Genomic DNA, 20,197 nt, shown 5'->3' on the forward strand with positions numbered 1-20,197 from the left:
TAACCATTTTCTTAATGATATATTTGTCAATAAGTAGGTAGTATTCCCTGCAGATTTGCTTCATATGTAACCTTTTTTAAAGATCCATTTTGTTACTGCATAGCTGATACCCTGAGAAAGTTTAGGATTCTATTGACTACACTGTGAGAGGGGTTTAAATAGTGATTCTTTTGCTTTTCTAAGATGAAATATATATTTAAACCTGGTTATCAGAGGATGAGGGAACACACCCAGCAATTAAAAGAATCTACAGATTAATTAGACTGTTTTTCTAAAGAATGTTGATTACATTTTTCCCCATTTCATGGAACATGGTTATCATATTGCTGATGTTGGCAGAATCTTGATATTTCAGATGCAAGACACTAAGCTGTCTTTGCTTTCAGCCATCCTACCATATGCTCTGATCCCATCACATCTCACAAGCTATGTAGGTTTGGGCCAGGACCATTCTTGGATGGGAAATCTCTAAGAATCACCCAGCTGCCACAAGGAATGTAGATAACTGATAAATGAGTTACCGATTCACTGTAAAACCAATTAATCCAGCAGAGTAGTAGGGGCAAAGGTCTGACTTTATCATAAATTATAAAGGAGGAACACAAATATGAGTACATTCTAATTATTACATTTTAAAAATGAGTACCCTCAAACCAAACTAAAATAAAGTTCATCTTCATTTCCAGTTTGTATGATATCAGCCTTGTTTTCATTTTCTACTGCTTATTTTCACCTAATATGTTAGATTACCATTTGGGAGCACTACCCTTTCTAGAACTCACTAAATAAATTACTTTCTGAGGCTATCATTTTTATATATTTTCTTTAATGGCCCACAGGAAGCTGAACGGACTAAATTAAAAATGAAACTGGAAAACATGTAATTGATGAAGTTTAGAAAACATCAGGATCACCAGGTTGTGGTGGTGTACACCTTTAATCCCAGCACTCAGGAGACCCAGGCAGCTGGATTTCTGAGTTTGAGGCCAGCCTGGTCTATAGAGAGAGAGCAAAAAAGAAAAAAGAAAAAAAAAGAAAAAAGAAATCATCAGAATCATGGTTTTTGTTTTGTTTTAGACAGGGTCTCACTCTGTAGCCCTGGTGTCCTAGAACTCACTGTGTAAATCAGGCTGACATCAAAGTTGCAGAGATTTCCTGCCTCTGCTTCCCCAGGTGCTGGGATTACAGGCCTGAGCAAGGTACCATGTTTTAAATGTGGTAACTAGGTGATAGGCTTTCTTTTTTCTTCTGCTGGTCTTTTCTAGTGCCTTCACCTGAAATGTGTTCAGGGTTAACCCCTAAATAATAGTACTATAGTCTAGTCATTTGTTTTACTGGTAGAATTGTTCTCTCAGTTGTAAGAAATTAGTGTATGGACATTATGGATAAGAAAAGCAGAGCTAAGAAAGAGTTACACAAGCCAGGGAAGAAGACTTGTGTAAAGTTATGAATCTTGGGTATTTTAAAACATGTGTAAGAAAATAATACTTTAAAATCATTTATTGCATGTAATATTTATCTTCTTTTAAACTTTCAAATTTAGCTGAAATAACTTATTTGTCCTTAAACATAAGTAAAAGTAAATAAGTATAAGTAAATATTTAATTTTTTTAATTATAGTGCAATTTTAAGTTTCATCTTTAACCTGACTTATTTCAAAATGGATCTGATCAGGTTTAATAGTCATGCCTGTTTAAGTTCCAGTGATACAGTTTCTCAGAATCACTGGATGAAGCATTCTTAACATTTTAGAATTATTCCAAATTATATTTACATTTTTCAGTTACAGTGCCTTTTGATCCAAGAATATTTCTGAATCATTTTCTGAAAATACTAAGATTTTACAGAATTCATGATGCTTTATTTAAGCATCATCAGACATTAAAATACGTTAATGACAGAGTACACATACTACTCAGGCACATACACATGCATAAATGGACCTTTTTAAAATCAGGTGATTGTGAGTTTTACAAACTGTTACCCTTTATGAAAATCTGGTACATATCTATAACTAGCATTGATTGTACAAATCAGTCTTATTGGGTAATTTTTTAGTTTCTTTTTAACAAATTTAGAAACCTCAAGAACATAACAATGTATTGGAAAAGCTGAATGATAAAATATGTGTAAATTTAGACATCATTACTAACTTAATCTGCTCTTGAAAAAAAGTTTACTGGTAATACAACTATCTTTTTCTTCTTTTACTTTTTTTTTTTCTTTTAGGATCCCAAACGTCATTTGGAAGAACATGTGGATGTGCTTATGACTTCAAATATTGTCCAGTGTTTGGCAGCAATGTTGGATACTGTTGTGTTTAAATAAAGCAACGTAGAGAGCTGTCAGTGACACTCTCAATGTATTTTCCTTCATTGTTCTAGTGCTCACAGTCACGGGCGCTCTGCAGGTGATGTGGTGGCCTGCCAGTCACCTGAGCCACCTTCCATCTCAGTTCTGCGGCAGCTTCTGCTTAGTTAGTCAGGGCTCTGCAGACTCCAAAGTTATTCAGGAATACATCAAAGTGGACACATTTTGTTAAGATCCCATTTACTATTTGAAAAAATCAGTAGCACAAATATATTTTGATTGTTGCTTACAAAATAAACTACATTTACAATCCATGTCTCCCGAGGTCTTTTTGGCACTGGGTGGAAGTGACAGAAGAGCATTTGACAGTGCTTTGGGAATCTCACACAAAGCTGTGTTTCTCTTTGCGTTTTGAAATCTTCTAACACATAAAACATCACTGTGATAACAGAACTTCACAAATTAATGATTGCCATTAGTGAGTAACCCAGATAAAATACTGGGCTTTTTTTTTTTTTTAAACCTTTCTTTCAAGCCAACATTATATATTCATATCTTAACATATTACACTTTCAGGATTTCAGAAAAGTACATTTAAAAGGTGGGCAATTTTGTTTTAAACTATTACAATTTGAAGAGTAGATTCTATGAACACTTTTGAAACTGTCTAGAAATTGGCTGCTGGAAACACCATGAGATTTTCATGTAACCCATCATAGAAAGTTTAAAAAAAATCCTAGTGTGAATTGAATATCATGAGTTTATAAATAATAATTTTGTTTTCTTTCCTGAATTAACTTCAAAGTACCCAGTGTTTGATATAAATAGTATTGATTATTGGCAGTTCTCATAGCTTCTCACCTAAAGAAATAGTCATACCCCCTTTGTTAATACATACTTACTGAAAAACAGTTTATCGAATACCCCAAGTAGCTAACAGTATGGAGACAAAGATTTAATTCTAGGTTGTATCCTTGTGAAAATATGGTGCAAGTGTTTCTAAGTCTTTGTGAAAGGAGGGTTCTATTGGGTAACTTTAGACTTCACCTACCTGGGGTGTCATGAATGCCATGCATGGTATATCCAAATACTGTCCTAATTTAGCAGCTCTGTCTGTGCACTTACCGGCTGTTGAAATGATCAGAAACTGAAGGTAGGAGTGTCTTAAATTTCCATTACCTACCTACCTTCCTTCCTTCCTTCCTTCCTTCCTTCCTTCCTTCCTCCCTCCCTCCTCCCTCCCTCCCTCCTCCCTTCCTTCCTTCCTTCCTTCCTTCCTTCCTCCCTATCTACCTTCTTGGTGGAATGATAAGTACTGGTTACTTTCTGCTTGTCCTATAGTTTCTTCTTTTGGATGTAGTGATAGTATATTGTTAACTGCAACACTAAGTTATTGGGATTGCATCTAATCATTTAAAATAAAAATAAATGGAGGGTAGAATTTTCCCTTTTGACTAATTCACTTATTGGCATGTTTTTTGTTTTTAGATACAGGGTTTTCACTCTTTATAATTAAGTTTAATGACAATTTTCACATATCATTGGAGAACTAGTTGTGTGTTTGTGTTTTAAATAGTGTGCCCTCAAAAAAAAAAAAAAAGCTTCAGCATTGCTAGGACTGGACTCAACATTCAGGTTGAGTTTCCCTGATTTTCACTTAGTTTCCTGAAAACACCCTAAGTTAAATGCTGTGACTAGGAAGGCTCACACTGCCCTGTCTTGCTCTTTGATCTTGGGGACTTTGATTTGTAATAGCCACATACCACTTCCTTCTGCCTGCTTCCTGTTGGAAACAGTATCCGTTTCAGAACCTTAGCACAATCCCTCTTACCAAAAATCTTTTCTTTTTTTTGTATTTTTAAGTTGATCAAAATAAGCGAATACCTTTGTCTAGTAATAAATAACCATTTTACCACCACCCTGATACCCTAGGCAGAGTTAGGCATTGAACCAACTTGTTTAACACAAGCTAGATTACCCCCCCCCACACACACACACACAGGTAGTGAGGAGCTAAAGCTCATCTAGTAACAACCCCCCTTGTTATTAGTGTAGAGATGTAACTCCGCACTATTGAAACTGACTTGCCTGGACCAGTGTTTGCGAAGCTCATGTATACAGTACAAGTCCCACCCTAGACTTCTGTTGAGAGCCCTCATTTTCCTTGTGAATGTACACAGATTTCAGAGCAAAGCCTTTATGTGAGGAACCACTGAATTTTGGGCTGATTATTGAAAGTGGGTCACAGTGCCTGTTCACCTCCAAGTTCGGTTCCTTAAAAACCAGGGAATGCGTGTACCTTTTTACCCTCTTTACTCTTCAATGGTCACGTTGGCATTCCTTATGTTTTTGAGAGCCAGTATTTTTAGGAGGTGTCCGGAATGGCAAAAAGCTTCCAAAAACAAGTGTGTAGGAAAGCCTTTCATATGTACTTGAGGCTCTGTGTCATGCTGGGGGGGGGGGGGCAAGATGAGGTGAGAATCAGGAGGGAGAGGAGAGGCACTTGGTGACAGAAGCTAAAGATGCAAAGAACGCACAAGCAGCTTAAATGGGACAAAAGTAGCAGCAAAGATTAAGAAAGGAAACCATCAGATATCATCACAGCTATTCATCACCACCACCAACCCGGTGCTCCAATGCCTAACAGCTAAAATCCTGCCTGTTTATGAAGCTTCCTGGCCAGGAGCTGAGGTTTGCTTTCAAAGGGAAAACGGGTCCGGCATTATTTTTCTCCCAGAAAATTGCTTCTGCTTGATTCTGAGACATCTGATCATCAACCTGTCCGGCCTATGGCCACCAATGCTGGGCCTTGCCCCCGCGCCCTTTGGAGGCCGAAGCTGGTGCCCTCTTGCAGCCGCAGTGCCAGCTTCAGAGAAGTGGTGCCGCACAGGCTCGGCACTGGCCGCTCGCTGCACACTAAAGCTCGCTGCACACTAAAGGCCACCACATTCCCAATCTGTTAACTCTTCTCTGACCATACCCCAGTCCCACCCCACCTTCCCACCGCTGAACTCTGCTGCTCTGGCTGGGGTATTCCGGGAGGCTGGACTGAAGGCAGAGGCCCCACCTGTGTATGGCACGGGTGGAGTGTGAGCCTCTGGGGTCCGAGCCTGGCATCGTCGCCTGGCCCTCCCTCTCTTAGTCTCCCGGAGACCGCTGCCTCTTGACCACCTTGCTGGCCCGAGCTGAGCGAAGCCCGGGGTTGGCTTGAATTCCTGAGCCTATCGCCTTCAGGGAGGAAAGCTACAGAGCAGGTTGGCTATGCGAGGCACACGCAGCAGCTCTGGGGTTGTAGATCTCAGGTGCTCTGGGCTAGAGGACCGATGCTGGCCTCCTGTGGAGCAGGTACTAGGAGATCTTTTTCCCTTACACCCCCGAGTTGGTTGGGGCCTCGTGTTATTTGTGCCAAAATCTCTTTAAACCGATTCTTTTCTCTATTCCTTTCAAAATTACTGGCATGGATTCTTTTTCTCTCCCTCTGGATTATGTAAACATAACACACACACACACACACACACACACACACACACACACACACACACACACACACACACACGAGTTCAGTAAGATCATTGCATTGACACCACTTCCACTCTGTCTCCCCAGATCAACGCTTCTAGCGAACCCATTTGCACTGGGGATTCAGCCCTCTCTTTTTCCTGGCGAGGCTTATGAACCTGTCACCAAGCCAGTGCCTCCGAAAGGAGGAAGTGCGGTGGGACTCAAAGGATACATGGCGCCCGCCCCCAGCTAGCTGCTCTTCAGATGATCTGCAACCAAGTTGGCTGATAAAATATTTAGTAACGACCCAGTAAACATGACTGCAAATACATTATAAAGCACTTCAGCGCGACGGCTTATGATTATTTCAAAACTTAAAAAGGAGATCATAGATTGTCACTGTTTCTGTACCCCAGCCGGAAACCGAACCTTTCCGAGGTGGGTTGATGGGTGGGTGAGCTGCTTCGCCTCCACTCTCCTCTCTCCAGCATAACGCTGAGGCTTTCAGCGGCGGCGGTTTGTTTATTTATTTATTTAGTCGTGTAGTTTAAAGGTGGGGGAGGGGGCGTCAAGGACACGCAGTACCTACCCACAAAGCACAGGCTCAGGTGTGTGTGCTTCTGTGTATTAACTGGAAAAGACAGACTCTGGAAGTTTTACAGGGCGAGAAGAGGCCACCGGCTCGCGCTTTGTATACTTTGCACTTGAAATCGTTACATTCAACTGAATATTTGGCTCATTCAGATTCGAAAAGTCTCCTAACATCATCGAATTCCCTCCTCCGCCCCTCCTCTCGGAGGGGGGGTTAGGAAATGTTTAGTAAATTGCACATCTTTGAATCTTCCTAAAGCAGTGGTCACAAAGCTTAAAGGTGACATAACAGAGCTCACGTAAACCAACACACTTCCCCCACCCCCCAAGCCAACAATAAAATCATCCCCTTCAATTTGCCATGATCGTCGCGACCAGGAGCCAGGTGATTATCCTAATTAATGTCTATCTAATTAAATTACTGTCAGCAGCTAACCAATGGCAGGAGCCGTTTCATCGGCTGCATAAGCAGCGAGATCAAAAGTGAGCCTTTTCTGATTGCTGCATAGTGTCAATTGGCCAATCTCTTCTCCCAGGGAAAAAAAAAAGTAAATCAAACCTTTGAGAAGCATTTGCTGGTTGAAGTGCTTTCTGTCTAGTGAGGGGTCTGTGGATTCCTAGTTTATGATAAACAGGACTTTAAAAACCAGGGACGGGAGGGCGAGCGTTCAGGTTCTAGAGCTATGCAGCTGGAGCACTGCCTCTCTCCTTCTATCATGCTCTCCAAGAAATTTCTCAATGTGAGCAGCAGCTACCCACATTCGGGCGGATCTGAGCTTGTCTTGCACGATCATCCCATTATCTCGACCACTGACAACCTGGAGAGAAGTTCACCTTTGAAAAAAATTACCAGGGGGATGACGAATCAGTCAGATACAGACAATTTTCCTGACTCCAAGGACTCACCAGGGGACGTCCAGAGAAGTAAACTCTCTCCTGTCTTGGACGGGGTCTCTGAGCTTCGTCACAGTTTCGATGGCTCTGCTGCAGATCGTTACCTCCTCTCTCAGTCCAGCCAGCCACAGTCTGCGGCCACTGCTCCCAGTGCCATGTTCCCGTACCCCGGCCAGCACGGACCGGCGCATCCCGCCTTCTCCATCGGCAGCCCCAGTCGCTACATGGCCCACCACCCGGTTATCACCAACGGAGCTTACAACAGCCTGCTGTCCAACTCCTCGCCGCAAGGCTACCCCACGGCCGGCTACCCCTACCCACAGCAGTACGGCCACTCCTACCAAGGAGCTCCGTTCTACCAGTTCTCCTCCACCCAGCCCGGGTTGGTGCCGGGCAAGGCGCAGGTATACCTGTGCAACAGGCCACTTTGGCTGAAATTTCATCGGCATCAAACGGAGATGATCATCACTAAACAGGGAAGGTAATGCTACTTTCTTGGCTGCCGCTGTTCCAGGCGTGACCCTGGGCGGGAGCACCCAAGTTGTGACCGCCGGGCAGCGACGATGTGGGGTCGGGGAACGGAGTGGAAAGGCGCTCGGGTGCGCCCTGGAGTTGGCTGGTTTTGGAAAAGGGGAAAGTGGCAGGGATAATAACCACCGTGGTGATGTTGGTGGCGGGGAGCCTGCTGTACCAGTGCGGTCGGAGAGCCAGTCAGTGGCTGCAGCAAGACGGGAGCCGCGGCCGCTGCCAGGCGTTAGAGCAACTCGTCAAGGCTGGCCTGTGCCGACAGGTGGAGAAGCAGGTCGCCAACCCCGCTCTTCACCCCAGCACTGATACCTGCAGAGCACTCGCTGCTCTCTCCCCGACTTCGGCCCTACGTCTTCCTGTCTCCTACTAACCCTATTCTAGATCAGCAAATATTCGTTCAGACACACTGAGAGGACAAGTTTTGCTTGGCTATCTGGCGCCCCGCTTCTTGCATTTAATCTCTAACATTTATTTTCTTTTTTTTTCTTTGTTTTCTCTCCCTTCTTAATTTAAACAGGCGCATGTTTCCCTTTTTGAGTTTTAATATTTCTGGTCTCGATCCCACCGCTCATTACAATATTTTTGTGGATGTGATTTTGGCGGATCCCAATCACTGGAGGTTTCAAGGAGGCAAATGGGTTCCTTGTGGCAAAGCGGACACCAATGTGCAAGGCAAGTCCTTCCAATTAACACGTTTTCTTGACACTTATTTAGGTGAGAATGATTAATTAAAGCCTTTGTGGACTGGCTCGAGCGACTTTTAAAACGATCGGCCAATGACTTCCTAAAGAAGAGAGGGACAGGGGGACAGACTGAGCAGCAAGAAAGGGGAGGATTATGCAAAAGCTATTTTAATCATTCCCACTTAATGGGAAGAAATCGCGGCTTAAAAAAAAAAGGCCCAGCTAATGGTCCTCACAGTGAAAGTGTGTGTGTGTGTGTGTGTGTGTGTGTGTGTGTGTGTGTGTTATGTGGTACAGCGTTGGGACTGGACAGTAAACCTATTTTAATAATCCCCAGTTTATAGAAGAAAGTATGCCCCCCCCCCAAAGAAACAACTAATGGGCTTTACTTTGTAGTAAGGGGTGTGCGTGGTGTGTGTGTGTGTGTGTGTGTGTGTGTGTGTGTGTGTGTGTGTGTTTCATGTGCTAAGGAGTTGGGACTGGGCAGTGCCCAGAGCATATGTAAACAAGCTATTTTTTTTTAATCAAGGAAACCGGGTCTATATGCATCCGGATTCCCCCAACACTGGGGCTCACTGGATGCGGCAAGAAATCTCTTTTGGAAAATTAAAACTAACCAACAACAAGGGAGCATCCAACAACAATGGGCAGGTCAGTCTCTCTCTCTCTCTCTCTCTCTCTCTCTCTCTCTCTCTCTCTCTCTCTCACACACACACACACACACACACACCCTTCTTTAGTGTACAGCAACACGAAAAACTGGGTAGGATTTGTTTCCATCAATGAAGACTTCGAAAATAATTTCTACCTCCCAAAATTATATTTAATCCATTAAGTTGCTTTCTTTGCCTTCCGCCCGACCTCGTTCTGGAATTCACCTATCCAAACATAAATACTGATTCATTTTGAAAAAATAAACGAACGAGATTTGAGATTTGTAGGTTGTGAATAAATCTTTGTTCCTCTTCTAAGGAGGACTAGGGGAAGGGACTGGTGGTTGGCATTCGGGCTTCCCCAGTGCCCAGAGGATCTTGGCTCCCAGAGGTTCGGGCGGTGCGTGCTGGCCACCCAGTCACCGGGAGGCGAGTCCCATAGCCAGTCTGGGGCAGCAGGCTCCAGCTGGCCCAGCCCGGCGCAGAGCGAGCCCTGGGGCTGGTGCGAACAGGCAGGCGTTCAAAGGAGCTCTCCTTTCTCTTCCCCGGACAGATGGTGGTTTTACAGTCCCTTCACAAGTACCAGCCCCGTCTGCACGTGGTAGAAGTGAACGAGGACGGCACCGAGGACACCAGCCAGCCTGGCCGTGTCCAGACGTTCACTTTCCCGGAGACTCAGTTCATCGCTGTCACCGCCTACCAGAACACCGATGTAAGGAGGCTCGGGGCTGGGCTCGGGCAAGTGGCACCCCTTACCCTCCAGTCTTTCATCACTCTGCAGACTAGCCTTGGCCACAGCTGGCCCTACAGCACCACTTAGGATAGTGCTAGAGGCCGGCCAGGCCCTTCCCCCAAACAGCTAGCGGGTGGGGAAGCTCTGCGGGTGAGCTTCCAGCCGGGCTACCCTCCCACCTCCACCCCCCAGCGGCGGCCACGAATTCTAGGACCGATCCTTTTGGAGCTTTAGTTTGGTCCTTAAACTAGAACGATAAAACGTGCGCTTTCTTCCTTTCAAAAATCTCCCTTTCAGGAAACAGGCAGCTCTACACCGTGCATTTTATTAGCAAGCTATGAAATCTAAAATAAACTGTTTCTAAAATCTCAGAACTGGTGGCTAAAATGAGAAGATATTACTGTTCTGAGAGTTCAAAACAGGAAGGAGAGTGTGTACATATTTGTAGATATGCAATGAGAAAACGCCAATTAAATCAAATTACAGGGACTAATGGAGTTTGCTAGCACAAACTAGAACTTTCGCAGTATTTGCGTGTTTGCAAAAACTGATTTTAGTAGCTGATGTGACTCTAGAAGTATAGAAGTTGTGTGTTTGGTCATGTAAGTTAAATAGAAATGAAATAATTATTTCAAATCAACCCAATTTTAAGATGCAGTTTACAGGGCTTTCTTTCTTTTTTAATTGAGAGTCAGAATTGGCTCATTTAAAAAAATATATACCTGTGGTTAAACTCTTGAAAACACTGAAGAGTTAAAGACATTAAGCACTTTTGTAGCAGTGCATTGCATGTAATCAGTATTTTTTCAATGACTATTTGAATCAACTTCTAGCACACAGGAGAGCTAACCAAAGTGCTAGTCGGTATTACCCATTTTAAGCCAGTTCTCGGAACTTTCCCAATACTTCTTGCTTTTCCTCTCCTGCTAGTCTCTCAAAGTTTTGCTAAAGAACCTTGGCTTGTTGATGACTCAGTAGACCCAAGCCCCTGTCAAGGACAGGTGACATAGTTTCAAACACACAACCTTCCCATGCAGAAGTGGAGACCACAATCACCGTTCCTTCTCTTTTTCCAGATCACACAACTAAAAATAGACCACAACCCCTTTGCAAAAGGATTTCGAGATAATTATGACACGTAAGTAATTTTCCATGTTCCTTCTCAGATAGCTGTTGGACTGGCCACTAGCTTAAGGGTCGATTGTTGTGTTGAAGGATTTTCAAAGTCAAGTATGTGAGAAAATTGTTGGCGATTCCCCTTCCTTTGTCATGTTGGTTCCCTCTCTGGTGACCTTGCGGTTCGCTGTTTGTGTGATTTTGGTCAAAAGTTTTCTTTACTTATTTTTAGCTTTCTTTCAAATTCCAAAGTTACTGGCCGCCCCTGGGTTGGCTGGCTGGCGGCGGAAGCTGCCCTGGTTCTCCTCCGTGCATGCTGTATGTGTGGCTGCAGATGCTCACCTCAGGTCGGCTGTGTCTGAACCGGGGCAATTCTGCCTGAAAGTGCATGTGGCTCTGGCAGTCGTTACAGTCTCCTTGGCATATGTGACTTTTATTTACTCATTTCCAAGTTTTGTGTGAGAGCATTTCCTGTGAAGTTTACTATGGACTGAATGAAAATGTGCATTCGCCAGGCGAGTTTATGAGCAGAACTTAACTTGCAGTCATTACAGGCTCTGGGTAGCACTGAGATGTGGTTGCACCTTATTTATAAACTTCAGAGGAAAAATGTCTCCTCTTACTTTTGGCATCTATGGTTTAATTGAATGTGCTGGTTCCCTTTCTTCAGGCTCCCCTTACCTAGCTCTAGGCCTTTCTCAGAGCAAGGCTGTCATCTGGGGCAGCAGCAGGCACAGACTGAATTCTTTCTAGATTTGTTCTGGAATGCTCACTCAGGAACTATAGAACCTAAGAGTTTTCAGACAGTGTTATATAGCAAAATGTAAAGTGGGATTGGGTGATTCACCTACTTTTTTCTCTGACTCTAAAAGATAAAGGGAAATATGCACTTTAATCTCCTGGCTTTGGGATAGAGCTAGAGTGTGGTCTTTGGGAACAGATCAAATGTGTGGAGGAAGAGACAGGAGCTCCTTTGCCCCAACCTCCAGACACTATCTCTCCTTTCAATGTTTTTATAACAAGTGGGAAAGTCATTGATATCTACTGGCTCTAACTTTCTTATGTGTCCCCCCAAAGCAATTCAAAGCAATCCCCCCAAATTATGAACACGATTCTCTAGAATAAAACTTGGCTGCATCAGGTTTCAAGAAATGAAAAAAGTTGGGCCCAATACAGTGGCCCAAGAGACTAGGGATGTTGGAAGAGAGTTGTATAGATTTTTGAGCTTTTAATTCTGTTAACATCTGTTCATAAGCATTTATTTTGCACAAATCAATTCAGTAATCCCAAGTGTTTGAGACCTGGATGGGCATCTAAACTGTATCTTTTTCAGATTGCTTTTTTCTTCTTTTAAAGAATATTGTGGTGGCAAACAGAAGACATTTGTAACTTGCTAATTATGTTCCCTTCCTGCCTCCCTCCGCTTTTTAAAAAAAATGAAGCTGGAATTAAATTTCAGGAGGGTATTATTTGTTTATTTATTTTGTAAACAGAATGCACCGGAGCAGCCATAGTAACTCATCTGCCTGTCCTCTGGCTGCCTTCTGTTGGATAAGGCCTCCCTTTCTGAAACTGCAAGTTTGTTGTAGAAATCTTATCCATTATAAAAGTAATCCCTGGGTTTCTGGGGGATGAGAGGGAGTTGAGTAGATTTAACACTCTCCTCTTTAAGGTTAGTAATCTGGGCCTGGTTTGATTAGAGAGCAATGGGGTGGGGTGGGGTATGAGAGTTCAAGGGATCCTAGAAGGTTGCTTGGCCACACCCGGCGGAGTTTTCTCCCCATAGGATTAAGATCTGACAATACTGAGGCACCCCTTCAAAAACAGTGTGTTGACTAAAGATGCAAACACTTATGTGTGAGCTAAATACACAGTGAGGTATGTCTATATGTGTATGAAGAAACACAGCATCATCCAACTTCAGTTCTAATGAGATCACCTAGGCCTAGGGCCTAAAGTTAATCTTTATTTTATCTAACACAATTCCCGTACACACAATCTCTAACTTTCCTTTGCCTCGGTTTTCTCGTCGGGAAAGTGGAGTAATAGTTCCCAGGAGAATTGTTGTGGGCTAAAGAAATCTACCTGTGCTTATGTAAATAATTCCCATGTGGCCTGCATAGCACATCTAAGCTCTGTAAGGCAGGGTTAGCTGCTTGGAGGAAGGTGTTAACTGTAAGTTTCCCCCAAAGGGTCTTTCTCCTCCTCTTTTGCTTTTAGTAATGGACCAAAAGCTGGGTAGAGAAGACTAAAGTACACTTTTTTTTTTCCTAAAGAATTTTATTGATGAATGAGTGTTGCTTCCAAACAGTAATTTCTATTTTTCCCCCCTTGCATTGGTAGCGTTGCGAGATAAAGGGCGTACACTGGGGGAGGCAGCAGACAAAAGTACCTTAGAGGATTCCAGCGGCAATCCTCTGGGGCGCTGAGGCCAGTCAAAGTCAGCCTTTGACGTTATTACCTGGACATGTCCGTCCCCACTCTCCCTACGCGGTTTTCCCCTCTGGAGATTTCTTACACTGCCTAGAAAAAGAAAAGAAATCGTCTGAACAACCCAATGGACACAGGAGGTCTTAAAAGGGTGGAGAGAGTGGGCCTCTTGTTTAGAAATTTCACTCAGAAATTCGCCAGAGAGGAAAGGCCCAACGGGCAAATAGCACCTCGGTGCCTGCATAAAACTCTGTCACATCGGGAGCGCAATGCTGGGTCAGTGGGTTGAGGCCCCATCTTGGGCCCCGTGCACTTAGCGGGAAGATGGAAGACCCTCACTCTGCTTTGTGTCCGGCTCAGGTTCCAGCAGGGCAACTGTGACCATTCCATCGTGGGGTAGGGAGGGTGCGGGTCTGTGATCTTCCGCTGTCTGCACCCTGTGTGTCCAGCGCAACTTCCAGACGGACGGTGTGCGGTGTGCGGTGTGCGGTGTGCGGGGTGGGCAAGACTAGAGGTGGCTTTCCCTCCAGGACCCTAATGTAGGGACCTCCGCGCCACCCCTCGGTTCTCCTCTCTTTCTCCCTTCCCCTCAGGATCTACACGGGCTGCGACATGGACCGCCTGACCCCCTCGCCCAACGACTCTCCGCGCTCGCAGATCGTGCCCGGCGCCCGCTACGCCATGGCCGGCTCTTTCCTGCAGGACCAGTTCGTGAGCAACTACGCCAAGGCCCGCTTCCACCCGGGCGCCGGCGCGGGCCCGGGCCCGGGGACGGACCGCAGCGTGCCGCACACCAACGGGCTGCTGTCCCCGCAGCAGGCCGAGGACCCGGGCGCGCCGTCGCCGCAGCGCTGGTTCGTGACGCCGGCCAACAACCGGCTGGACTTCGCGGCCTCGGCCTACGACACGGCCACGGACTTCGCGGGCAACGCGGCCACGCTGCTGTCGTACGCGGCGGCCGGCGTCAAGGCGCTGCCGCTGCAGGCCGCGGGCTGCACGGGCCGCCCGCTCGGCTACTACGCCGACCCCTCGGGCTGGGGCGCGCGCAGCCCCCCGCAGTACTGCGGCGCCAAGTCGGGCTCCGTGCTGCCCTGCTGGCCCAACAGCGCCGCGGCCGCCGCGCGCATGGCCGGCGCCAACCCCTACCTGGGCGAGGAGGCCGAGGGCCTGGCGGCCGAGCGCTCGCCCCTGGCGCCCGCCGCCGCCGCCGCCGCCGAGGACGCCAAGCCCAAGGACCTGTCCGACTCCAGCTGGATCGAGACGCCCTCCTCCATCAAGTCCATCGACTCGAGCGACTCGGGCATTTACGAGCAGGCCAAGCGGAGGCGGATCTCGCCCGCCGACACGCCGGTGTCCGAGAGCTCGTCCCCGCTCAAGAGCGAGGTGCTGGCCCAGCGGGACTGCGAGAAGAACTGCGCCAAGGACATAGGCGGCTACTACGGCTTCTACTCGCACAGCTAGGCCGCCCGGCCCGCGCCCCGCGCCCCCCTAACCTCCCCCACGCCCCCCCAACAAGGCCCTCTGCTCTGCCCCCCACGTCCTCCTCCCCAGGCCCGCTCTTGCGCACTCGCTCTTTCACCTGACCCTCGATGACCGTCTGCCAGGGGAGAAGTGCAGGTCTCCCTTTATGATTTTTTTTTTAACTCTGCTCTTTTCTTTCTGCCACAGCCAGCTCTGCAGTTAGCGCACCGATCTTGAACCTGGCTGTGAACCTTGTGGTTTTCCAACTTTTCTTCTGGGAAGTTATGATCCTCCCCGTCTTTTTTTTTTTTTTTTTTTTCTTTTCTCTCTCTCCCCCCCCCCCCCCTTCTCCTTTCTCTTGGAATGAAACTCTTCAACTTTAGGAGACCTGGGCAGTCCTGTCAGGCAGCAGCGATCCCGACCCGCCTTGTCTTGGCCTCCCTATTAACCATAGGATGTTGACTCTAGAACCTGCACCCACCCAGCGCGTCCTTTCTTATACCCGAGTGGATGGATGGATGGATGGATGGATGGTAGGGATGTTCATAATTTTAGTAGAACAAAGCCTGTGAAATGACTGTATATAGTGTTAATTTATTGTAACGAATGGCTAGTTTTTATTCTCATTGTCAAGGCACAAAACCAGTTCATGCTTAACTTTTTATTCCTCTTTTTTTTCCTCCTTCCATTCTTTCTTTCTCTCCCCACTCTCCTCTTTGTTTTCTTGTGAGATATTAAAGATAGAGGCTCTGGAAACACGAGGCACTCCATAATGATGGCTCTCTCACTTCTCAGTTCATTGCATGATATAACCACTGTGTGCCCCAGTGCACGCAACATAGCTAAGGAGAACCCACCTGACCACCTGTAAAAGCTAGTTGTCCGCTCCTCGGCAAGTCAAGCGGCATGATGCCTGCCTGCAAAGCAGAGTTAACTGGAGTTGTCTTCCCCCACCCCCCTCCTTCTAAATGGAATAGCTCCACATCAGCAATATTATTTTGCCTTATTTGTTTTTCCCCAAAGTGCCAAATCCATTACTGGTCTGTGCAGGTGCCAAATATGCTGACAAACTGTTTCTGAATATCTTTTCAGCCCCCACTCCACCTTTATATGCTGTAAATCTTTGTAATGAATAATCTAATGATATAGATGACTGACTTGTTGGTAACTATAGTGTAGTCTAGTGAAGATGAACTGTGTGAGTTGTATATTTTACTGCATTTTAGTTTTGAAAACGATTCCCCCCACCACTTAGAGACAGCTGAAATTTGACTTTCTTGGGAAAACACTAGCATTATTGCAAGTAAGACTGATTCCCCCCAAGTCTTGTTATATTTGATAAGGAGCATTAATCCCCCTGGAAATAGATTAGTAGGATTTCTAATGTTGTGTAGCAAACTTATACTTTTTTTGTACTTTAAAATCCATGTGAAATATGCATCATACACAATATTCAATCTAGATTCCAGTCCACGGGGGATTTTTCCTAATAGGAATTCAGGGTCTAAACGTGTGTATACTTTGGCTCTTCTGTAAATCAAATGTTGTGATTTTTATATTTGTTTTGTTTTGTCTGTGAATTGAATAATTTATACAAGTACACACTCCACTGAGAATCGTTTTGTTTTCTGCTCGTTTGTATCGTCTGTGTATAACAAGTAAAATAAACCTGGTAAAACGCTAACTACGGTGTTTGAGAGCAGTTTACAGTTTGCAAATACTTATTCTAGGTTATGGCTTTGAAGGGTTAAGCAAGCCTAGCCCCCTTCCCTCTGCTCTGGGAGTTTAATAGTAGCCACCTCCTACATCCCCTTAATCTTGTTTGGTAGCACCACTAAGGATTGTTTTTTCTTATTTACAATTATTTAATTCTCTGAGTGTAGTTTTCTTTACTGCTGTATTTTTTTTCCCCTAGGAAAATATACGCACCTTCTTTCTCCTAGCTCTGATTCTCTCTGAAGTTGAAGTGACAGGAAAAGGAGGGTCTTTAGATGAGTTAAGAATCTCTTTAAATTTCACACAGCAGCCTGTGAGGCATTAGGTGAGAGCTGGGTGCAATTTAAAGCAAGACAAACTGTGGAGTTGAGTGCGGGTGCTGAGAAATCTGGTTTTACAAAGAGACCTTGGAGGTGACTGGCGAATCTTTATAAATGCAAACACCCGAAGGGCCTACACTTCCAGAGAGAGTGGCTTCAGGTATTCTTCCTGGTGGGGTGGAAAAAGACCCGCAGAACCAACTCGTGGAAGGGTGGATTTTAAGGACTGAGTTAAAAACTTGGAGAGGGCCTAGGTAGTTGAGGGGTCATGCCCGTGGGCGTCTACTCCCTCTTCTATAGTGGAATCCTCGCCGCAGTTTTGCCCAGGCCAGGTCCCTACCCTTGAGAACAAATGGCGATGAGGAATTTCATGTGCAAGTTTGCAATTCTGTCTTTAATAGAGGCGACTTCTGCACTTTTGTCTCCAAGGACAGGGTGACTCTCCGTAAAGGAGCAGGAGATGGTTCCACCCTCTCCTTTGGTCTGAGTTGGCCTGGGGTGACAGAAGTAAATTTATCAGCACCTAGAGTTTGTCCCGTGTCCCCTTGGTGGTGTGACAGATGTAAAGAGGCTTCAAAATTCCAAGTAAAATGAAAAGTCGAGGGGGAGATTTCACTGATGTGCCTTCCCTGGATAATCCCGCCGCTAGACGGCGTTCCGTGGAGTCTTGTGTGCCACAGAGAGAGACAGAGAGAGAGAGGGAAAAAAAAACCCAAACAAACAAGAAAAACAAAACGATGACTGATTCTCCTTTGTTTTTCCTTTCCCCTCTCCTCACCTACGAAGTAAAGGCGACGACCCAAAGTACCAAACCCGGTGTGTGTGGCGGGAGAGGAGTGGAGCAGTGTGTTCCCGTGGCCATGCACCCACCCGGGGCTGCGCTCCGCGCCCGGCCCAGCCGCAGCACGTGCAGCCCCGGGCCGCGTGGATGGAGCGCCCGCCCGCCCGCTCGCCCCCGGGGCGGGGGGCCAGGGCTCCGGGGCGCGTGGCCGCGGGCTGCGCGAGCCCCCCTCGGACCCGAGGCCCGCTCGCGGGAGCGCGCCGCCCGCCCGCCCGGCCCGCCCGCCCGCCGCCTCCCAGGCCCGGGTCCCGGGGAGGAGGCCCCGGGGAAGTGGTGTCAAGTGCGTCAGCGAAGCCTTTCGAAGCCGAGGAGAGCTTTCCCAGGAACGGAGCGCCTCGTGCCGAAAGCCGCGCTTTCGCTGCTCTTAGCAAGCTTCAAAAAACACTGGGGAGGTCGTTTCCCTCGCAGCTCCGCCATCTGCTGTGTGGACTGAGTCAGCGTGAGGTAAAATCTGCAGCCACGCGCTCCTCTCGGAGGCTGCGTGCTTCCCGGTCCCCTGGCGGCCCCAGCCGGGCTCCTCGGGAGGAGAAGGCTCGGGGTGTCGAGGGGGCCGCGGCGGGGCGGAGCGGAGGCGAGTTTGGGCCCCGGGAGGTCCCGCCCCAGGCCGCTCTCCCGGAGGACCCAGAGGCCTGGCGACCCCTCCCCGCCCGCTCAGCCCCCTCCAAGGCGTGTTTCCACCCGAGGGCAGAGCAGAGCGCGTCACCCCGGGCTTCCTTCGTCCGCTTCCCGCCCCTGGCCACCCGCGCCGCGCGTCCTGCGGGGCTCCGGCCTCTTTGCCCGCTTGCACAGGCCGTCGAGGGCTGCTGCTGCTGCTGCTGCTGCTGGGCCCTGCAGGCGCCGCCGCCCCAGGCCTAACCCACCCGCCTCAGCCCGATGCCTTCCCTTCCCACGCCTGGCCTGCGCCTGGCCTGCGAGAGCGGGGACCGAGGCTCGCACGGAGCTCAGGCCTCAGGCCTAAGTGAGGCCTGGTGCAAGCCACTCGGCCTGGGCCTCGATGTGCAGGCCAAGGGGTTGGGGGCAGACAGGGAGGACAGGCCTCCGAGGCTCAGCCTCAGGCTCCCGCCTCAGGCTTTCCTGCCCGCTACTGCAAAGCCAGGCCTCAGCACTCAGTAAATAGCCTTCAGGACCGCTGGCAGCAGCATTTTGCTAATTTATTCATTTATTTTTTTAAGTATCAGCGGGAGCTCCCAGACCCATTTATTTCACCAATCATATTGTGTTGTTCCTGATTTTTAAAACTGAAATGACGGGAGCTGTTAGCAATTAGGAAGTTAGGGCCTATGGAGAACTTAATAGCCTTGTATCCTGAAGTTATATTTTCTTACAGATCCAACTGTTCATAGTTCTTTGGTGACTACTCATCTGTTTTGGGGGTGATGCTATTTATCCTTTTAGCACTGAGGTTTTAAAGGATATTTTATTTTCTGTTTAGGATACAGGCTAGGAACAAAGCTTTACTAAAGGGAGGCCATATACATTCTTAAAAAAGTTTAAAACAAGTAATTGTCAGACAAGGTATGTTCATAAGCAGTTTTATAAAAACATTCAGCTTGGTCTCAAGGGTTGCGTCTGAGCAGTCACAGGCATTTTGGACAAGGGGTAGAAAAAAAAAGGTAGGACCAAAGTTAAAACAAACGTCTAGATTCCCTCGAAAGAAACAGCAACAATAGATAAGCTTAGGTATGAAGAGCACTCAATTCAATTTTTAAAATTATTCATTTAGTATGGCAGCGACTGTGTAGCTCATTTTAATATTCAAATGAGTACTATTGTAGCCTAATATGAAATAAGCATTTTTTAAAGGTAGTTGAGACCTTTTAAGCCCTTCAGATCTCTGTGAACTACTAGAGTCATCGAAGTTAGATTTTCTTTTCCCAGATCAAGAGGATGTGAGTCTCTCTGAGAAGATAAACAGGCAAGAGTTCAGCAATTGCATTATACTTAGTTTAGACCAACAGTTTTGAGAGTTGTGTGTCTTTCTGTTTCCCTTCTTTGCCTTGTGTATTAGGCTGTCACACTTGAAAGAAACCCCCACTGCGTTCACAATGAAGTAAACTTGATGGTGTACAAGTCACTGGTCTCATCTGAGCTGATTATATCTGCCTTGCGTGTATTTTACACCCACAGTATGGTTTGCAGTGGTGTTCAAGGCATGGCGTGAAAAATTTGATTTGAATAGTTCCATTAATCCAATGGGGCGGGGGGTGGGTGGTGGGTGGAAAGCATAGCTTAATAGACCTTCTACTGATAGCTCCCCTTCTTCCTATGCTAACTCTGGAATAAATATATAATCTAGTATTAGGAACGTGGCATTTAAAAGACCCTTGCTGGTAATATTTAATTTAATAAACGTACTGTGACATTATTAGTCCAATGAGGCTGTGCCACAAGCTGATTCTTCCCGGTTGTTTGGCCTGTTG

The 20,197-nt window shown here is 46.6% G+C and overlaps 3 protein-coding genes and 1 long non-coding RNA gene across 4 annotated transcripts in view; 3 read left to right on the top strand and 1 right to left on the bottom strand.

Annotated features, from left to right (window-relative positions):
- The window catches only part of Psmd14 (proteasome 26S subunit, non-ATPase 14), an 88,510-nt gene extending 85,886 nt beyond the window's left edge, over positions 1–2,624 (top strand). The window contains exon 12 of the mRNA XM_028867050.2: positions 2,230–2,624. Coding sequence (XP_028722883.1) covers positions 2,230–2,328 — 99 coding nt within the window. The 3' untranslated portion in view covers positions 2,329–2,624. The remainder of the gene's footprint in view (positions 1–2,229) is intronic.
- Positions 1–7,396, bottom strand: part of LOC119087841 — a 22,780-nt gene extending 15,384 nt beyond the window's left edge. The window contains exon 1 of the long non-coding RNA XR_005091325.1: positions 7,309–7,396. This is a non-coding gene — a long non-coding RNA (uncharacterized LOC119087841). The remainder of the gene's footprint in view (positions 1–7,308) is intronic.
- Tbr1 (T-box brain transcription factor 1) lies at positions 5,834–14,940 on the top strand. Its single transcript, XM_028866957.2, has 6 exons — positions 5,834–7,777; positions 8,342–8,496; positions 9,037–9,158; positions 9,714–9,872; positions 10,970–11,031; positions 14,033–14,940. The coding sequence occupies exons 1-6, from the start codon at positions 7,086–7,088 to the stop codon at positions 14,898–14,900; spliced, it is 2,058 nt and encodes a 685-aa protein (XP_028722790.1). The 5' UTR covers positions 5,834–7,085; the 3' UTR covers positions 14,901–14,940.
- A 2,924-nt stretch (positions 14,941–17,864) lies between these two features.
- Positions 17,865–18,632, top strand: LOC114702068 (myristoylated alanine-rich C-kinase substrate-like). The gene has a single exon (XM_028882375.1). The coding sequence runs from the start codon at positions 17,865–17,867 to the stop codon at positions 18,630–18,632; it is 768 nt and encodes a 255-aa protein (XP_028738208.1).
- Positions 18,633–20,197: the final 1,565 nt, after the last annotated feature.

Source organism: Peromyscus leucopus, chromosome 4, assembly GCF_004664715.2.
Source record: "Peromyscus leucopus breed LL Stock chromosome 4, UCI_PerLeu_2.1, whole genome shotgun sequence".
Lineage (NCBI taxonomy): Eukaryota > Metazoa > Chordata > Mammalia > Rodentia > Cricetidae > Peromyscus > Peromyscus leucopus.